General features: G+C 41.5%; 1 protein-coding gene across 1 annotated transcript in view; it reads right to left on the reverse strand.

Moving 5' to 3' along the window:
• Positions 1-20863, reverse strand: part of SH3BGRL2 (SH3 domain binding glutamate rich protein like 2) — a 45881-nt gene extending 25018 nt beyond the window's left edge. Inside the window, exons 1-3 of the mRNA XM_085218442.1 lie at positions 20838-20863; positions 14766-15196; positions 14701-14732 (exon numbers count right to left, since the gene is read on the reverse strand). Coding sequence (XP_085074568.1) covers positions 14701-14732; positions 14766-15196; positions 20838-20863 — 489 coding nt within the window. The remainder of the gene's footprint in view (positions 1-14700; positions 14733-14765; positions 15197-20837) is intronic.
• Between the last annotated feature and the right edge of the window lie 535 nt (positions 20864-21398).

Below are 21398 nucleotides of genomic sequence, written 5' to 3' on the forward strand. Positions count from 1 at the left end.
TTCTCCCTTAACAGCAGAATAACAAAATGAGGATGTTATCATCACAAATCATGCCCAGAATGGCCCAGAAATTCAGCAAAATTAGATGAGAGACCACAAATGCACTTTAGAAGTCTGACAATTAAAAAGCCAAAATGCATCCATTGAGACCTTATTATCTCAAGGCAGAGGTGGTCCTGCTGTTCCTTTCCTTCTCAAACCTGGTCAGTCTTTCCTGATCCATGCCCTTACCCCAGTGCTGCAGCAGTCACACTATCCCCTCATTGACTCAGCTGAGAATGGAATGCAATGTATTGGGCAGGGGCACCTTCAGCATGCAGCACAATGACACAGCTAAGCAGATCTCACTGTTGGCTGTCATGGAGGTGGTGCAACATTGCTCCCTCCTATCATGCAGTTCCTACAGCTTCCCCTGCAGCAGCGTAATGCAGGAACCAGTGAGACAAGGGAGGGAGAGGCAGTCAGGTCTTTACCACCATCTGCTCAGTCTTTATCAGTAGCAAAACCACACCCCAAGAAGACTCAGCAGAAGCTGAGCATGACAAGCAGCATGTCCCTGAAACACAAACTGAAAAAGCAGTATTTTGTAACACAAATACGCAATCCAGCTCACTGCCACAGCTGAAAATACCAGATGTGGAGCCATTGCCTTTTTAAGTCACAAGAATATACCCAAAGGGATTGTTGCACTGCGAATTGCCAGTGTCATCTCACACACTCTGAGACTAACATGCAGACCCTGACAGTTCCATTATATTTGCAACATGCAGCAACTAACCTTCTGCTGAACATCTCTTTCTCTGCCTGGCTGAAGAGCACAAGTGGCCCTGGCAATTTTTATTGCAGAGAGATGGCAGGGCTGTGACACAAAGATTCATATGATTAATTCACTGTTCTTGGCACAGGAAAATAGAGCTCAGCCACATACACGGGGAAAAAGGAGAGGAGAAACTGTGCCTTGATGGAGGAGGGTAGGAAAAAAAAAAAAAATAGAAAGTCAGTATTTCTTTGCTGGTGGGAATACTTACATAAGGCTAACAGCCAAAGCCACTACTGCGTTACATGATAGAAGAGTCTCCTCGGAACAGACCCCCACGTAGCTCAAAACTTCATCTTAAAGAAAAGCTATATATTCATATTTCAAAATCCTAAAAATTGACCCCAGAACATTTCAGGCTGAAAATAAATAGAGCAGTCCCTGAGCAGCAGCCACACGCAGCCTGCAGTGCCCAGGGCTACACTAGCAGCAATCAGCCACTTGCATACAGAGGCATAATTAAGGACATACCATATGAAATACTTATGAAGCTGGGAGGACAATCTACTCAGCTTAAAGTAAAATCAGTCAGCAGAACCCTGGGAGCTGCTGTGACACTGCTTTGTGAGGCAATCTGCATACCTTTACCTCTGCACAATACATAGTAGGCTACCTCTGAAAGAGTCCAATATTTCCAAAATGCAATTACAGTTGAACCAGGGTTCAACTACAAGCAGTCAGCAAAAGAAAACATATTTAGTTATTTCTGTAAAAAAAATAGAAGACAGTAACATTTGTTCCATGCCCAATGCCTGCTAGCCTCATCTTCATGTTGTTACATGTTGAACTGTGATAAAATGCATTTAAATCATAGAATTGTAACATAAAATCATAGAATGGCCTGGATTGAAAAGGACCACAACGATCATCTAGTTTCAACCCCCCTGCTACATGCAGGGTTGCCAACCACTAGACCAGGCTACCCAGAGCCACATCCAGCCTGGTCTTGCGTAGAAATGTTTCTACTACAAGTTGAAGGGGAAAGTTTCTTATTTAGGACAATTTGTAAGAAAATTTTATTCCCTGCTCAAGTAACACAAAGGAGTCTTCAAAACAATTGAAGGTGAGCGTTTGCTGTGGGGGGTTCCTTATTTCAGTGGGTCTGTAATAGAGAAGCAGAGACAGATTGAGACCAAACAGAAAGGAGAAAGACCAAGGAAATAAATAAATAAATAAATAAATAATGGAAGGTTCTTCAGAAATATCAACTATCAGCACCACCATGCAGAGTACCTTTCAGCTGCATGTTACATGGAAAGCCGTTCAAGTCACTCCCAAGTCTACTTCTTTTGATTTCTTTTGTTTGAGGAAACAAGACTTGTCAGTGATGTACATGAATGAAGTAACTGATTCTATCATCATTTTCTGCTTGCAGTAGGAGTAATGTGTTTCTGCAGCATTGAAAATCTACATACATGTGAATCTGTGACAGAGCCAATGAAACCAGATGCTACAAGACCCAAATCTTGGCTCATTACTTCTCATCAGCTGGATCTATCTTCCAGTTAATTACATGAAGTCATATCCTATTGCATCAATGCAAAACCAAAAAATAGCATTGCTTGTGAAAATAAAAAATGGCTAATACAAAGCAAGACCTGGAAACTTTGCAACAGGAGCTGAGCCAGACCTCAGAAGTTCCAATGACCCTGGGGCCCTGGTGACCAGCACAGAACAGAAGACACCATGAGTGGTTAGTGAGCATGGCGGGGATAGGCTGATGGTTAGACCTGATGGTCACAGCAGTCTTTTCCAACTTTAACAATTCTATGGATCTGTGAGCAGCCTGCAAGGTTTTAGGGATTCATAAAGCATGTTGTCAGTTCTATCCTCCTGAAGGAACCATCCTGCAGGACTAGAATAACTCATTTCAAAATACTAACACTTCAAACCATGGCTGGCAGCTAACTTCTTTCAAGATATAGACGTTTCTGTTCATGGTTTACCATATGTTTCAGTGATTCAAGAGTCTGATTAAAACGAAAGTGCTATTTTCATGCACTTTTCCAACAGACATCTCTCAAAGTTGCCAGAGAATAATTTGGAACTCCTGTTTAGTATTCTACACTAAACTCCTTCTGTGCTATTCTCTTTTGTCAAATTGGCATGTTTACAGCAAGTTTTTTGCATTGTGAAAGAAACCCTTCCAACTTAGTAACATCTATCTTCCTTTTCAAAATGTACACATAAACATGACAACTGAAACCCTTACTCATTCACCTCTCTTTACTGATAGGAGAGTTTGCCTCCTAACAAAATGTAAGCTGTTCTCTGACCTTCACATTATATCATGTTTATTCATATGCTTATTTTTTTTAGTTTCTGTAGGTAGATTCTGAAGGGTATCCTTTCTTCCCAGTAAAGTCCCAGTTCAGCAAGGTAGATAAGAACTGCCAAGTTTGGAACTACAGTAAACTCAGTCCTCAACCCTATAATGCAGAGTAGAAAACTGATGTTTGAATCTCACAGTCTCCCCCAGTAGGTAAAGCAGGGAGTAGTTTGTTGCACAGAAGTCCAATACTGCTACAGTAAAAACAAAATACCTATTTCTCCCTTAACAGCAGAATAACAAAATGAGGATGTTATCATTACAACTCATGCCCAGAATGGCCTAGAAATTATAACACTCAATTATAATACTCAAATTCTGCAAAGAAAAATAAAAGTTTTTGCTTTAAAAAACACACAAAAGAGTCCGCTAACAAATTCATTTACTCTTCCTGTTATGCAATATGTTTATCACCCAGACTTTTAAGATGAAAACAAACAATTGCTTCTTTTTTCCCTTCTTTTTTTTTTTTTTTTTTTTGTGACATGGTGAGTCAGCAGAGCACTGAACGTGTTGTGAACTAGTTCTATGTATTTATCAGCCACATTGTTTTGTAACAATGAAGAAAGCACTCCCAGCTGTATTTTCTGTACGTATTGCAGATGAGATATAAAAGCAAACTCCTTGAAAAAGAACAAAAAGTAGGTCATGTTTCTTCGTTCTCATCAGCTTTAAGCATCAAAACCCAGTGGCGCAGGAATATTTATCTAATAGAATGCATAAAGGCACCTGGCAGCTCCTGAGGTTGAGAAAGTAATTAAATTAGCCTTGTTTTGTCAGGGCAGGGTCTTTGGAAGTCGCCCCTCAGGACTTGCAGTGCAGCACCCAGCTGGAGCTCTCACTGCTGCTCATCAGCTCGCTGTTGTCTCAGAACGTGGAGCCACACGATGTCACAAATAGAAGCATCCTCACAGTCTCCTAGAGTTTCAAAGAGACATGAAGGCAAACTGCAAGACCAGCAGGCCTGTTCAGGTTAAAGTACTGCCTAGCCCAGCAGGACATGTGGGGTTTCATGGAGAACCCTGCTCCCATATCAATACTAGCTTATTTCTGCACTTTTCCCACACAGCCACCAATCCTCCTCTGCGCGTTCGAGGGCCTAAGTCACCTCGAACACTTAGAAAAGACATCTTGCCTTTCCCTCTGAAAGACAATGGTTGCATTTATTTGCTTTCTGATCCTGAGGGATCAGAGACATCAGGATTCCACAATGCTCCAAAGAATGTGAAAAACAAGTTTGTGCAATGAATCTGTCTACATCCGCCCTTCTCTTCTGAGAGCCACTATCCGCACAGCACAGGCCTGCCATTGCCAACTAGATACACACACCTCTGATAATGCACTTTAAAGTGACAGCAGCAACAGCAACATCAGTCATTTGGAACTGGTTGAGCTAAGTTTTTAAGGATATTTAAAGGTTTTCCCAGCAGTATACGAAATAGCAACAGAAAAATGCATTAATGGCTCCAGATGATTGTCAAGTTTTAGATAAAATTGGACTGCATTACTGAAAAGTTCCAGAAATATGTTTTTGTGAGGCTGGGATTGAGGGATTTTGTCAATATCAGTCTCTAAACAAGAGCTGATTGCCACTGCTATTATTCAGATCAATAACAAAATTACCTCTGCTTCAACTGAGAGTAGAGTGAAGCTTATAACTTTATTAATAAACATCAGTGCTTTTCCTTTACCAACAAACACAACTATATCCATGTAGCTTATGTCTTCTTACAGCTCTTGGGTATACACCTGCAGATCCCTTTCTTGATCCCCCCAGCACAGCAGCCACCTGATTACTATCCCACAAACTGCAGGTACACCTCCTGTGAGGCCAGCTGGAGTCACCTCCACACAGCCAAAGGTATCACTCAGTACAATCCAAATAGTTTCAGATTCCCCCAGGGCCTTATGCAGGGCACCTTTGCTAGAAACCAGTCCTTGCTGCAGGCAAATCAGCCTCACTGAGCAGGAAGGACTTCCTGCAGAGCAGGGCCGTGGGGCAGCTGCCTTCTCATATCAGGGCTAGTTCTGCTTTCTAATGAGTGTTGACTTCCTACAAGGCTCCTCCTGAACACTCTGATGCTATCAAATTCCTTCAAATGCCACTCTTGCCTTTGCTTCCATATGAACATATCAGATCACTCAGAGATGGTTCAGGAAGATTGTCTGACCTTAGGAGATGCAGATCCAGATCAAATGTTTCATACATCCTGGTTTGTTTAGGTCAGACGGGTGATAACTTCACTAGCCCCACAGTGACAGAAAGACAGGTTTTGGTTTGGTTCATCAGATCAAAGAAAGCTTTCTTTCAAATTGGCATATGAAAATTCATTTGCCTTTATCTGAAAAACACTGACCCAATTCAACGATTAAGAAACCAGTAGCTAATTAGTTTGTAAGCACTGAGTTTGAAAGCATTCCGAATATTCACTTTAACGTATGAAAACATCAAGAAATAAAGTAAACTAATTCACGAATGTTGTGATGGAACTTCCATCAATGAAAAATTGTGAGTATTTTTCCTGTCATATTCTATTGCTCCCAGAGGGATCTACTTGATTAACTCAGAGGACTTGTGTTAAAAGATTGGTAAAAAGGATCCCAGTGTGCTGTACCTCCTGGCATGTGAAGGTAAACAAAGCTTTGTCTCTTTGCAAAAGCTTGAAAAGCCAAAAGCAAACAGGAAGAACTTATCAGCATGTGTGAAGGACACATACAGGATCACGTGTTTTGATTTGGATTTGACAGACAGTACAAGTTTGTGGTTTCAGGGCTCTGCCTACAAACAAAAACTCCAACAGAAACTCATCCAGCAGAGTCTGTGACAAAACACTCCATAAGATGGGATGCTTAGAAAGCCAGATGCTGTGGTTGTTGATGGCTTTGTTGCAAGCAGAAGCTTGCTACTCCCCTCTTGCCAACAGCTATCACTCACCCTGCAGCAGTGGCAAAATCGGACATGTTTTTGTACTCAGACGCTCAGTTTCACAGCTCAAAGTGTAACCAGCCCATTTTCAACAGCTGCAAAGGCAGACTCACAGAGCTGCAAGCAAAGAGACACTCCTCTCCAGAGGCTTTACAACAGACAGAAAAGCAACCTTGAAGTTATCAGCAGTGAGGTGTGAAAGTGCCACTGCTAACCCTGCCACAGCTCTTCAGAACACTGAGATATCCTTTCATTACAGAGGAAGGGAAATAGTTATGTCACCATATGTCCCTATCAGCTACTACAATTACATTGGTGAATTACTTAGACTTGTGTAACTATTGTGACATTTTGAAGATGTCTCATTATCTGAAATGAGTTACTTAAGCACCATGAGTTACTCTTAAGTGCAGGCCAGACACTCAGAATAATAGAGCTGAGTGAGCATCTCTGCTTTAGCACCGTAGTTTACACAAAAGACATAAATCCATGTTTGCAATGCTATAAGGTTTAGCCATTCAAGTAAAAGAATGATCATTTCTGGCAGGGCCCAACCAGATGCTGGTGTATCTTTGGGCGACCAGCATGATGCACAACAATATTGTTGCTTTCACTCTTCTGTGGATGTAAAAACCAATGTTTAGATTTTACTAAGTTAGCATCTATCAGCAATTTCAAGAAGCATGCATATATATATATAACATATATATGCAGATATGTATGTGCATAACATACACGCTACATACATATGCACCAAGATGCACCACACTTACATATAAATATTCCAAAGGTAGATCAATAGATTTGTAGAGGCTTCTCCTAGACATTAGCTTCTACAATTTTACTCCTTGTACTGAAATGAGAAACATCCTACAGTTTTCCAAATTCTCTTAGCAGGAGTGATGGAGATTAGTTATCCTAAGGTAAAAGAACAAAACTACCAACAATTCCTGGAACTGTTAACTGCCAGGACAAGCTCTATGCTACCCAGAGGAGATGGGCAGCAACAGAAGGGCATGCTGTTATTGATGATTAACATGAGTCACTGAACACCCTGTGCCTCCAAAGAGCTTCTCTTCATAAATCAGCCAGAAACACAGCTACTGTTTTCTCTGTGCCAAATTCAATTACTTTGCAGTGTCATACAACATTAAGTGTAGGTGAGAAACTCTTGTTCACTGATCTAAAATCCAGTTGTTTCCCTCTATCATCAATAACAGGAAGAGAGAGATAACTCATTTTTTGAAAGATCCTCATCATACAGCACCAATCACCTGAGAAATATGACATCTACAAGCTTTAGACTCAGCCCAGTCTGACTGGAAATGAATGGAGCAGCACATCCAAATGGAAGTACCACCATAGCCTTGCAAGACAAGAATCAAAAGATTTCACCCCAAGATGCTGGTCCAAAAGACAAGAGAGTTAGCTTTGTGCTGACAGTATCTCTCTCTGAGACAAACACCATGTTCTGTGAGTTCCCATGCTGATCTTGCACATCAGTCACCCTTTCCTCCACTCAAAGCACTTGAAGTTGACCAGCATTTCAAGAAAAATCACATCATACTGCTATCTACATAAGTCCCACTGAAATTAATCTGATTTTCATTTTCAAATATTACAATCAAAAGTAATTGCAAACTGTCTTTTTCAATAGTCACAGGGAGAAAACACCACCACTAGCTCTATGTTTCCCTTCACCTCACTAAGGATGAAATGTGCCAGCTTCAGGGACTTGCTAAATGCTAACCATCTCCTGTAAAAACTATCCACATGTTAAGCTGGAAGAAAATGCTGACCTACTGAAACATGACGGAGGTTTTGGACACACACAGTAGATTTTAAGTAGGGATAGTTTCCAAGCACTACAACATTTCTGCGTCCATTACTGTTCTTATCAAACTTTCACACCATGTGCAAAACAAAGATCTCAGTGTTTCATTTGAGATAGATCCCCATAGGAGCCAGCACTGGAGGCTGCAGCTGAAAAAGCCATTGCCCTTAGTGAATTTGCTGTTAAAATGATACAGCCTAGGTTACCAGCTTAGTAACAACTCTATATCTCCAGCTTGAACTCGGTTTGCTAAAGACAAAAGAGGTCCTGATTTTCTGCAGTAAAGAACTACCTTACACTGATTATTTCTCCACAAATCCTAATTTCTTTTACATTGACCTCTTCAGGTAAATGTGAGTGTGAACCATCTGAAATAAACAAACTGGAAAAGAAGAGGAGAGAATCTAAGAGAGGGCAAGTGACAGAATGTATTCTAGATTTGGTTTTTTTTTTTCATATAACAAATGAATTGGATTTATACAGCAGTACACTATCTCTGACAAGAATACTAGAACTAGAATATTCAACGTATCTATTAAAATGCAAAGATTTTTTTTTAAAACACATGAAGCAGTACTTTCTTAGTAACTACAAGTATTTACAAGTACTAAAAAAGATTTGAATGCTTTGATACTTCGAATAAATGTGCCCTCTTGCAGTGTGGAGCTTTCCTTTCTGAGCTTTGCTACTTCAGCTGTACGCTTCTGTCTTTACTGGCATGCCTTCGTCATTTCTTGAAGTTTACCGACAAATCCTTAAATAATAAAAGTGGAGCAGTATTCAGGAACGCAGAAAATATGTGCTTTCTCAAGAACTGCAGTAATTTGTTTCTAGTCCACCAGAACACGCACTTTACAGGAAATTAAGGTCTCCTCCAGAAGGAGCCCTGTAAATCACGCAACCAGCACTCCCTCGCTATGGTTTGCACAAGAACAGAGCCTCAGTTGCCCAATACAGCTTTCCCACCAACACTCTATCTCTTTCATCTTAAACAGAAGATTACATCCTGAGGTTCATTTCTCTGTACTGAGAACCCTACATAGCTTGCAGATGGGATTAGAGCAATTCAAAGCTGGAGCCAACAGTGTACAAAAGTAACAGAATTCAGTTGAGCTTCCCCTGGCTGAGTGATCTTTGTAGCAACAAGGCAAACACTGAGCCTGTAGTAAACTGCACGGGGAAAGCTCAGTACCCTCAACCTGAATTCACCAGATGAGGTTATCTAGTACTAAGAGCTCCAGTTCAGATTCACTGAAGCAAGCAGTTGCAGTGATCCAATGCTTTCACAGCATGAGAAATGCCTGACTTCTCCCTCTGTTGGAGCTTGACTCTGCAGGAGCAGTGCTGGCAGAGAATAATGCAGCAATGACAATTGTAAATATGGCAGTTTATAAGCTGGTGTCCTAGTGCCAGATAACAAAACAAGGATGCCTGAAGAGTGGCATATGCTTCATTCTCTGCCTCTCCTCCTGGGCTGTGCTTTACAGAAAACAAGCAGGTGAGTTACGGGCACAAATTGTTTTTCAGTTCCCAAAACTACATGGAAAATAAAATATTCCAAAAGTCATTTCATACCACTAAACTGCATGTAAGTTAGTTATTACTTCAATAAATTCAATTACTTCAACTTAATTAATGTAATCAAATTCTCTTGTATGCAGCCCCCACAAACACTGGTATCATGACCAAGGTTACAAAAATGCTTTTCCAGGCTTTGATGGTGTAGCTGAAAGATTAAGGAGAACAGGTCACTGTCACTTTCACACTGCTATACTCTTAAAAAAGAAAAAAAAAGGGGGGGAAATGGGGGGAAGGTGGATGGGGAGGAGGGGGAAGAGAGACTTCTTAAAATAAGCAAGTTACCATTTATTACATTTTTTTTTTTTCCGTTTCCTGACCACTTGAATATATTCACAACAGTGGGCTAAGTCTTTGATGAGAATGGCATTATACAGCAGTTAGAGGCATTGAAACATATGTCTATACAAAGCAGATCAGTATACGGAGAGCCAAAGCATAAGTTGCAGTCCTCAGAAACCCGGTCAGAACAATACCTCCTTTGAAGTTTTATTGCAGCTACAATTGCAAACAAAGGTCAGAAACGGTCCTACTGCTCATGTTACTATGTAGTTAGCCTCAAGCATTTCTACGAGGTAACATTGTTTCTGACATAATCTACCTGCCAAGAAGAAAGGTAAATGTTTGAAAAGCACTGGAGCGAATGGCTCAACAGTTGGGTATTGAATAGCATGTGCATGTGCAAAGGGTCTGAATTCTGCTTGTATTCTTGAGTCCAGAGCTCTTGCTGGGCTCCCTGCTGTACACATTCCTTCAGTCTCTGAATCACTGTTTGGAGGTTCTTGGTGCTCTCCATCATAGGGAAGGAGGATATGCCTAGAACTCAGACTTCTCTGCAATACAGACTTGAGCGAGATCCACAGGAGGTCCTTAAGGACCAGACAGAGCCTTCAGCACTGATCTCCCCACCTGGCAGAAGTCAGTCACAAGCTCTCAGGCTCCCACTGCCACAGCAACTTGCACTCAGGACTGACAGAAATCAGGAAAGCCATTTGCGTTTTTTTTTTGGAGATGCAGAGAGGCAAAAAAGAAGGCCAGTAAGATGGTAAATACTCTAGAAGTGATACATTCTAAGTTAACCTTGCATGCCACTAAACAAGAAGCGTGTTCTTCCTGAGAAGCATAATGAGAGATGTTGATTTACAAGGACTGTACAAATAAGGGTGGAGACAAAAGTCCTCATTATCGGTAGGAGATAAGCTTTGCTTTAAGAATGTTAGCTTTTGATTTGTCTCCAATTACATTATCCAACAACTAAACATGACTGTGATTGCTCTGGCATTTGGATGCTTTATACTGTAGTTTAAAATCATTCCAGAAAGCAAAAATTCCAACTTGTTTGCATTTATGCATTGATCTATGTAATATGCTTAAACAAAAGAAGAGTTGTAGTCTCATAAAACTAATATTTACTATAGAGACAATATAACTACAGGTACGCTTTTATCAAGCTTCCTTGTTGAAAAAAAAAAAAAAATCCATTATTCTTTTCAGTAGCAAGAATCAAAGTTCAATCTTCTATCATTCTTTAAAGTGCTTTTTTTTTTTTTTCATTGTCTCATGCTATGTTTTTCCAAACTTCCAGTTCCCCTAAACACATTCTCATGAAGAACGTATCTGAGCAGTGTTTGCTCTTGTACACTAAATGGAATTGATTTCAGTTGTTTTTCACATCTCAAGAACACATAAAAATTTTGATGGGAAAGCGTTTTGCAACTCTCACTAGTCAGAATAGATTCTACTCTCTGTTCTGCTATGTCAGTAACTCCCCTACAATATATGTTCAGCTTAAAGGAAGCTCCAAGGCCATAAATTATTACTAGAGAGAAAAAAGTAAAGGCGAGACAGTTTTTTGAGGTTTCTCCATTGAAAGCCCTTCAGCAACACTCCTTTTACCTGACCTTTGGTCCTCAGACTGAAAGGGGACTGAAGCCCCCTCCAGTTCAGTATTTCCAGATAGCTGCAGGAATTCCAGGCAGAGTTTGGTAATTTGCTCATACTGCAGCTTCCTGTCAAAGATGGACCTAGCTTTAAAACACTGAAAACCAAGTTTAGCCAAGTCAATACATCCTGAACTGAGGATTTTTATTGGTAGATGGAAAATGTGAAGTGGATTAAATTACATTCACCTCATAATTATTTGGTGAAAAACAAAGACAAACTATTTCCTCAAAATATTGAAGCTCTGTTAGAAGAGAACAGCAAAGACTAACTTTAAAGTGGACTTCTCTTAAACACAAAATAACACTCATTGCTTTCTATAAAGAGGAGCAGCAAGGCCTGTCACCAGAGCCTACAGGGTGCCTGGAATTTGAGACCCAGCTGTCCAGCAACAAATAGAAATTCAGGTCAGAAAAAGCAGAAGATGGTAAAGCTTGTAAAAACATGCCCGTCTGCCTAAGCACAGGCTTCCCACTGTGATTCAGCTGGATCCTTCTAATGCATGCTTAAAACATGGTGCTATTTAGAAGAGTACACACACACATGATGCCTCAGGCCTCTCTCCTGCCTTCCCACAACAAGATCTCAGGAACTTCCCTTCAGCATCTCCACAGGGTAAGCCCGCAGTCCACCCTCAGAAAGCACTGAAGAAGAATGTCTCCACACAAGCTATAACTAGATAACAGGGTTTTGTCACCCACGGGCTCTTTCAAGCTCATTACAAATTTACAACCACGAGTTTTCTTGCAAAGTAATACTAATAATATTAACCTCTCAGTGATCTAAGAACTTTTAGATGTGAGGAAGGTGTTGCAGGGAGAAGGCTGTGAACAAAGGGTGGTTAAGTTCACATTGTTCTCAGTCCCTCCCCACCCACTCTGATAACTTCCCTTCCTCATTCTCCGTAATCACTCCCAAACCACTTTATGAACTGAACTCTAAGAACTAGGTACAGCTATCACGTATGTTTATCTTTAGCTTGAAACAAACTGCAGCAAGCAACAGGATCAATAAACACATCAAAGTTGCCAAGAAAGGTCATACTTATGGAAACAAGAGTCTTTGCTGACTCTAGGACCAGGATATTACTAGGAACGCCACAGTTAAGACACGTATCATCCAAACTGAGTGTTCAAAAGGAGTCATACTATAAGAGTTAACTCAATATATTTACTGCTTCACATCAGTCCTTTCTCCAGTAGCATGAGGAAGTTGCTGTATATTACTTTTATTTAAATAAGCAACTGTCCTTACCACTTCCTTTTTGCAAATACATTCAAAGCAGACCTGTTCCAGGCACAAAGAGGAAAAAGGACAGAAAAACATCCCTGGTTGAGCAGCACACTGCAGGTAACAAGGGAATCCAAAAGCTTGCTCAGGAAATGAGGTGAGCTTTTTGTTTTAAAATAAAGAGCAGTTTAACAACGCATCTCTACTGAGATTAGAAAAATCCTGTCCCTATGACACTGCTTTTGGTTTATCAGCAAATATTGCATACAGAATTTTTTGGTCTCATACTGAAGTCAGATAATAAACTCAGTTATATCCACTCTCACAAACAGCAGTCCTACAGTTTGATACAAGCTGACCTACACGGTAGAAGTTAAACCATAGATTCTGACACTGCTTTTCTGCAAAAGATGAAGGAGCACCTGTTGGGGGTACTAATCTCTCTAAACAGGGATATCATCCTGTTTCGTGAGCTGCATCCCAAAAAGTAGATGCTGTAGTTACTATGAAGGCTGGAGCAGGAGGCAAAGAATGACAGCAATTTTTGTTTCCCTTCAGTTCTGCTTGGTTATAGTTCTTATGCTCAGGAGGATAAAAATATATTTAAGTTTTCCCTGTTTAAAAATATGCGAATACAGCAACTGCCCCTTTCTCCAGGTGTTGTTTCCCACACATCCCACTGATAATAGCTTTTCCTTTGTCATTTTTCTCAGTCAGCAAGCCACGGTATAGACATTCACGCAAAACCCACAGAAATAAAGCCCCTAAGATGCAACACTGAGCACAGCAGGATTTTAACCCATGTGAAGGTTCCTAATGTTAAGGAAACACTGATGAAAAGAAAAAATGAACAGACAGTAAAATAGATGTCACAGCTCTGCTCCTGGCTAACAGTACCTTCCAGCCCTCTGTTACCTATTCTTCTCTGGCTGAGTTGCACTCAGACATACTGTGACTATACAGAAATAAGCTGATTATCACCAGTATGCAAACTGTTGTTCTTGTTATATGTTGTTGTGCTGTAAAACACAGGGGGAAAAAGTCAGCACTGATGCGCATTTCTTTTCAAGCTCAGCTTTGGTGCGTTAACATATGAGCTACAGTGCTACTGCCTGTAGCGTATGCATCTTGTTAGCAGGTCGTGGAAGGGGAGGGCAGAGCCAAAAACCCCAATGAATAACCTATTTGCAGAGCGGGTAGATCAGGAGATACGTGCGAGCTAATTATGCGGCCCCAACCCCACCCCCAACAAAATCAAATGATAACACCGTACAGTATTGTTTGAGACGGGAGCACAAAACAGAAAGTAATCCTCGCAGTGCTGGACCACCTGCATGTGCAGGGAAGGAGGCGTTTCGGCTATGGATGCCTCACAAACATGACTTGGAGTTCCGAAAACGCTCCGTATTTACTTGTTTGGCCACTGAAATGGATAATGAGTTGCTATTAGCTGTAAAGCAGTTACTAAGCATTTGGAATCTTTCCTGCCAAAACATATCAGGACACAGACCTGTCACCGTGCCACTGAACTGAAAGCAAACAGCGCTCAGCGAAAGGCAAAAGGAAGGGAGCGCGCACTGAGCCTTGGGATGGGCAAACGCAGCGCCGCATCTCGTGTAAAAACGCTGCCGCCTTCACTGCTGGGGCACAGAGAACAGCACCTACATCCGAGTCCTTCCCTTGGCTCTCATCGGAAAGCAAATTTAATTGAAAGCTTCCATTCAGACTGCCTTCACAGAAACCAGAGCTGTCAGTTTATACGAAAATACGGACATTCATAGGTCACGGACATAATCAAAGCTCTCAGAGCTTCAGTTAAGCAGAAGGACTCAGCGCTGCTTTTTAGAAAGGAGTTGGACAGGAATTAGACCTTCCCTAGGAGGGCTGCTCGCTCGGAGAGGCGCTCCCTACCCGACGGTCCCCCTCTCACCTGTCTCCGGCTGCCCCCCATCTCACCGCCCGCACTTGCCGGATGCCGCCGGGACAGCACCGCCCGATCCCCCGCACTGCCCCGGCCCCGCGGGCTGAGCCCCGCTCCCACTCACCGCCACCGAGCCCGAGGAGGAGGCGACGAAGACGCGGATCACCATCTTCACCTCATGAGCCGCACCGCGGCCACGGGACGGGGCGACGGGCAGCACGCCGCGGGAACGCAGCTCCGCCGCTCTGGACCGGGCGCGCCGCTCCACCGCCGCCCACCCGCGGGCAGCCCCGGCCGGCAGCGCCTCCTCGGCCAGCAGCCCTCGGCGCTGAGAGGCGATAACGGCGGGAGGCGGGAAAGGTGGGGGCGGAGCGCAGCGCCCGACGGGCAATGTAGTTCTCCGGGGCTGCAGGAACGCCCCGTGTTTATTGTGCTCTGAGGGGGAAAAGGAGACGCTCCGGAGCGGCTGCGTTTTAGGGGGATTTACTGAACGCCCGGCGGGGTCGAGTGCTGCAGTCCGCGTGTGAAGGCTGCAGTGCCTCAGCGCCCTGCCCGCATGTTGGCTGCACGTGGGCACGCGTATGGTGGAGCGTTTACACTCACTGCTATGCCACGCAGATCTGCTTTGTGGGCCACTTCATGTCATGCCATCCCACCCGGCTGCACCCGATCCTCCTGCCCTCACTGCACAGCCCTGCAGGCCCAGGCCTGGCTCCGCAGTCCGCCATTTGCAGCAGCAAAGTGGTGAAAAATGTGCCTGCCAGCCAGCCTCGGCACTGTGCTCCTGTCAGGGCGAGTGGCAGGACATGGGGCAGCCTGCTGTGCAGGTGGGGCACTCCTGCACGTCCCAGAGGAGTTAAACACCATCTTCTCTTTTCATGCATTGGTGTAGGCGTACAGCTGTCAAGTACTGGCAGGGACAGATGTTGTTAATCAACAGAATAACCCCAAATCAATCTTTATCAGTGAGCTCATCAGTGAGTGACTGAGGAAACCCTGTGGCCCTCCTAAGCTCTGGGGTCTGTGAAGGCTTTATTTAAGGACTCAGACTTACATAGTTACTAGACTTACATGCGTTAGTGTAGTTGTAACCTTCATCCTCTTAATTCTCTACATGCAGCCAGATGGTTACTCATTTCCTGTGATTAAACTCTCTCTTTCCACCGTTTTACTCCAATGGTGGAGCTCTTCCAGACCTTTGCCCTGTCACCAGCCTCAGTAAATTTCCACTGTCTGAGCTCAGCACAGACTATGACTTGGCTTTATTTTCCCTAGTCAAACAACTCCGAGTGCCAACTACATTCCTAAAGCTTTCTTTACATTTTAATTTTGTATATATAAATTATATATGTATATAAATTAATATTTATATACATTTTTCAAAATATGACATGTTTTGTGGAATGTACCTATCAAGAGCAATAAAGAATAACCAGGACACTCAGTTGCTCAGAGCTTAATTTATGCCCTGTAGAAGTCATTAGGAAAACTTTCTACTGGCTTCATTGTCCTGTGAAGAAGTCATGTAACAAGAATTCAGGTGTTAGAATCGAAAAGATTTCTTTATAATTGTGCATTACCTTCATGAGAATGCTTGTTGGAAACTGAATAAACTTTAGTCTCCTTTTCCACCTAGAAAGCAAATGACTTTCATTTCAATGCACTTGAGTCTATGATTGAGCTGCATAAATTCTTAAAAGCTATGGAAAAAGTAAAACAAACACCTGTTAGAAAAATCCAAACCCACTACTCCATTTCAAATGCCCCAAACCGACCCTCATCCAGCCAAGCCAGTATAAATGTTTCCTACTGTTCTACAGTCTCCCTTTTTCCCCTGTAGCTCTCAGGTCAGTAGGTTCTCAGAGCTGGAACTTCAAAACAGAATCTGGGCTGTCAAACTCACAGCCAGGTATTACATTCCAAGTTAAGCTAAAGTGTCAAAGCTAATGAAGATCATCCATCCATCATATTTGACACACTTAGCCAATACTTCATCTTCCTTATCCCACAGTTATAGACTCTGTCTGAGACAGAGAAAGGGGCATCCTGCCTAATTCCACACTACTTCACTGTGAATGGATTAGCTTTATCAAAGTGTCCTTTCAAAATCATTTAGAAAAGATTTTCATACAATCATAGAATGACTTGGATTGGAAAGAACATTAAAGTACATCTCATTTCAACTGCTCTGCCATGAGTTGCCACCCACTGGATCACACTCCAGAGCCCATGCAACCTGACCTTGAACACCTGCAAGGTTGGGGCATCCTCAGCTTCCCTTGGGCAACCTCTGCCAGCACCATATCACCTTCTGAGAAAAAAAAATTCCTCCTAATATCTCATCTAAATCTTTTCTCTTCTCCTTGAAAACAATTCCCTTTGTTCTGTTACTATCTGCCTGTGTAAAAAGTAAAGAGGTCTATCTCCTCTTTATAAGCTCCTTTTAAGTACTGAAAGGCAGTGATGAGGTCTCTCTGGAGCCATCTCTTCTCCAGGCTGAAACAAGCCCAGCTCCCTCAGCCTTACTTCATAAGAGAGACACTCCAGCTCTCTGATCATCTTCATGGCTTTCCTCCAGACCTGCCCCAACAGCTCCACATCTTTCTTGTATTTCAGTGAACTTTCAAGTAATTCTCTTTTTTTTTTCTAAGTCATTTTCTAATATTCTGTGCACCTGTAATTTCACAGGATCAAATGTGATATAGCATGGGCAAGAAAACATTCAGAATCCAGACAACTTTTCATTTTCTTTTTTGTTAATGCTTCATTATAGATCATATATGCTAAGAAGATAGTTCTGCCATGGAAGTAATGCAGAAAGTTAGGGAAAAGAATACTTCTAAGTTTACTTCTAAGGTAAAGACTTCAAAGCTTGCAGAGCAGCTTCTTCCTTTACGTGGGTCTTAAGCAGAGAACTATTTTGTGGAGAGTAAAAGCCATTAGATATTGCTGCAGGACATTTTGCATTTTCAAGCAGTGCATAGGTTAAGTCTGACCATGAGAATTCTACAGCCGACAATGGTAAATGTCCTTAGGCCATAGTTTTAACTTCATTTCTACTATGCATTCTAAAGGCTTGAAGACCAATTTGTACATTTAGGTAAGTATAAAAAATGTACTAAATGAAAACAACGTTAAAATGATTTATAAGCAGTTTTCCGTGTTTATAGGAGGTGCAGAAACACTACATTTGAAGACTGAGTTGAAAATCTGAGTTTATGGTGGAGAGGTGCTGTTTCTAAGCTTTAATTGTAGGAATGATTCATTGTCGTGCCAGATGTTCATGGAAGATTATACAGAACTTTACTGCTACTAAGGTAACAAAGAACATATAAACCAAAGATTGCAGATTTATGAAAAATATGATAAAAGATTGTTTATTTAGCAAGATGCACAGGCACAGAAGAAAAGTCTTGGAGAAATTGAACACTATATTTAGACCAGAATAAAGGGATAAGATGGCAGATTGTTTGTTTGTCTAGGACATTTTAGAAGTTTTCTGGTCCGAAGATTCTTGGTACCTATCAGTTATTTCTGTTGGGACTGGGAAATTTTGTTAAGAATCAACTGCTTTAGAGTGTCATTAAAAACTTTGAGAATCCTGAACAATTTTCCTTAGTAGAAACATACCAATCATGGTAGTAAGCAGCAAGAGAAGAGAAATATTAGCGAAAACAGAGCACTTGAGCTGCAACAGGGATCCAGAGTATCATCAGCTGATCTCCCATTGCTAACCCAAAGAGAATGTAGGTAACTTGAAGGCTGTAACAGATACAAAATGGCCAAGGTAATATGATGTAAGTATAGGACTGTTCCACTAGTGGAGAAATTTGGTGGTTAGACACAGCTCAAAAGCGTGCAAAATAAGAAAGTGTGGAGCCAGATTCTGCACATACTTCCTAGAAATCACTGGATTTTTAAAGTGTCAATTTAATCACAGAAAAAGATCTCCAGAGTACAGTTTCTAAGTGGTGCATTAATGTCTGCAGAGGTGGACTGTGAATAATACTGTGACTCCACAACAGGGCAAGCAGTTAAGTTTTCTCTTTCCTTGCAGAAATATCTTTGCAGGTTTTGTAAATCACATCAAATTCTCCCGATAGCAAATACAGTTTCACACAAGATGCTGTGCTTTCCAAAACCATGACTGTGGCTAGAGTTTTACATTCAGAGCATCTCACAGCTTTTTCCACAGTCAAATTTTAGAGATAACAGCAACAGAACTAAACACTGTCACAAGATACTTTTTTTCTCTTGTCTTGGATTACTCTGAAACTATTCTTACCATAGAAAACTACTACAAAGCTGCAGGTACTAAAACAGATACCTTGGAAAGGAGACAGTCATGGAACCATACTGACAAAAGTTTTAATTCTCACAGTTGCAAACCTGTAGAATGTTGAGGAAAGCAGAAAGGTATTGCTGTTCTTGATTTCAGAATTATTTTTGTATCATCTCCTTATAGCTGATTGCAAATAAAAAACAAACCACATATAGCCAAGTAAACCTTCTTTCATGTCATTTAAGTCTATACATGTCTAGATAATTCCAAAGATAAGTGTTGATCCTTTTCAGCTGCTGCCCTTTCGTTGAAGTGTGACTGGTTATCTGTGGCAGCTTTGATTCCTAGCGCTAAGGACCTTGGAAAATTAAAACATTTTCCTGTAAAGTTCATCATCTGATGTAATCCAGTCATCATACTTGCAATAGTGATCCAGAAGCTAATAACATCTTCTGTATTAAATCATTCATCGTTTGTTAAGCTTACAGCTATGCAGCATTTCCAGTAAAAGTTAGCAAGCATTCTAGGTGCAAAGTGCACTCGGGAAGCAGTCATACAGCATTACACTTCTGCCAGCCCTGTTTTGGAGGATCATCTGCCCTCAGAAAAGCTTTCTACCACCACAGTCAATTTGGCCATTTTCCTCAGCTGGTTTTCCGCGATGCTGCAGCTCCGTTCTGGCAGCGTGCAGGAGAAGTGGATCGGCAATAATATTTACATACACTAAGTCAAAGAATGAGCAGTTAAAGACATGAATACTGGCAACTGTGCATGAAAGAAAATAAGAATAGTGATCATTTTTCCAGTACTTAGGAATTCTTCAGATGTTTCACAGAACAGAGGAAAAAAGTGTCTGACTTGGAAAGGTGATAGTTGCTCCAAATGTAATGCCTCATATTTATTTCCATGGGAACTACAAGAGGTACAAAAAGCAAATAAAACTATTTGATAGAACAAATTCTCAGCTACAAAACACTATTTTTCAACATAGTCATCACCATTAGCCGTGCATTTTCACTTGTGATGTACAAGAGCCTGCATGCCATGCTCATAAAAATCTGCATGGCTATCCAGATCATGGCTTATCTTCTATGTTGCTGTTGCCACTGCTGAAATGCACCACCCACTGCCTCACTGCACTCACATCCACTGTTCAGTCTCCATAAATGTTCAGCAAGCATGGATGAATTTCAATAGGTGCCATTTTTTCTTCATGGAGGAAATCTTTTCCATACCTTCACTTCACATGCACTTCCATATGAGATGTCATTTTGTTAGATGGCCCCTCTGCTGCTGTGTGCCACACGACAACAAAATGGTGGGAAGGTTCAACCTCTACTGCCATACCACCAATATCCACCTCTGACATTCTAGGCTAGCATAATGAAATAGGAGGCATTACTTTCAGAGCAGCCATTGTAAATTTAAGGATAAAGATTACTTATGCACTGCATTTCAAGCAAGAAATGAGAAGTCATACAGATTCTTAAAGGCTACATACAAAAGTCATTGCCCTTCCATGCGTCTTGTTCATCTCAATTCAGGCTGTTCTGAGCTGACTGTGCACCTGCCTGTCAAAGCAGATACACTTTGGATTCTTTGGTAAAGTAATGCTGCAGAATTTCCTAATATTTATTTATTCCAGAGTTGTATGCCTTCAGAGCATTATATTTGTGATATTCTACATTTCCTTACTGCTCTATGCATGCCCTGATCTTGAACCACATTTTCTGAGATCAGAACACCAGTGCAGCTGTTGTTTGGTCTCTGAGCTATCTGAGATATATTTTCTGCTGCTACAAATATGCTGGGGAGGCAGTGAATGGATAGTAATACTTTCCATAGAAGAATAATTAGCCTGTAACTATTGTTCAGTTCTAAAATCTGAAAAGGTGAAAATGCTAAGTGGCATTTCTAGCACTTCCCAAAAGACAGCTACAAAACTCTGTGCTGTTACCCCTGGTCACATTTGAACTTACCTGCTCCTTTGCAGGAAAATTGACATTTTGTGTCCATGCTTGTTCTTCTGGGAGGACTGCCACTTGACACAATGAGTATGTATTACTTTTGTCAGTGAAGGCACAGCTTAGGACAGCTTCCAGGCTATTCAGAGCATGACTTGGATAGCAAGAACAAAAACTAATTCAACTCATATTTTTAATTAATTGGGAAAGGATGGTGAAAGGAACACAACTGGTCTTCATTGGAAAACTGTAAAACAAACATGGTAAGCCAAATGAGAAGTTATGAGAGGTTAGCTGAATAAATCTCAGTGCAAGAAATATTATTTGCTTGACTCATCAAAGCACACAGGCCAGACTTGTTAGAAGACACACTCTTTCTGTTTCACTAAACAACAAACTCATCGTGCAGCCAGCAAGGTCAGGCCTGCTGCTGCAATAACGTGGCAAGAGAGAGCACATCAAAGCTGTAATTTATTTTTTCTAAATGCAGCTGGACTGAACTAAAATCACTTCTAGAATATCAGATACAAGTAAATCATAAAACTGTGGCCAAGCAGTTACGTTACTAAACTCAAT

Source organism: Meleagris gallopavo, chromosome 2 (genome assembly GCF_905368555.1).
Source record: "Meleagris gallopavo chromosome 2, MGAL_WU_HG_1.1, whole genome shotgun sequence".
Lineage (NCBI taxonomy): Eukaryota > Metazoa > Chordata > Aves > Galliformes > Phasianidae > Meleagris > Meleagris gallopavo.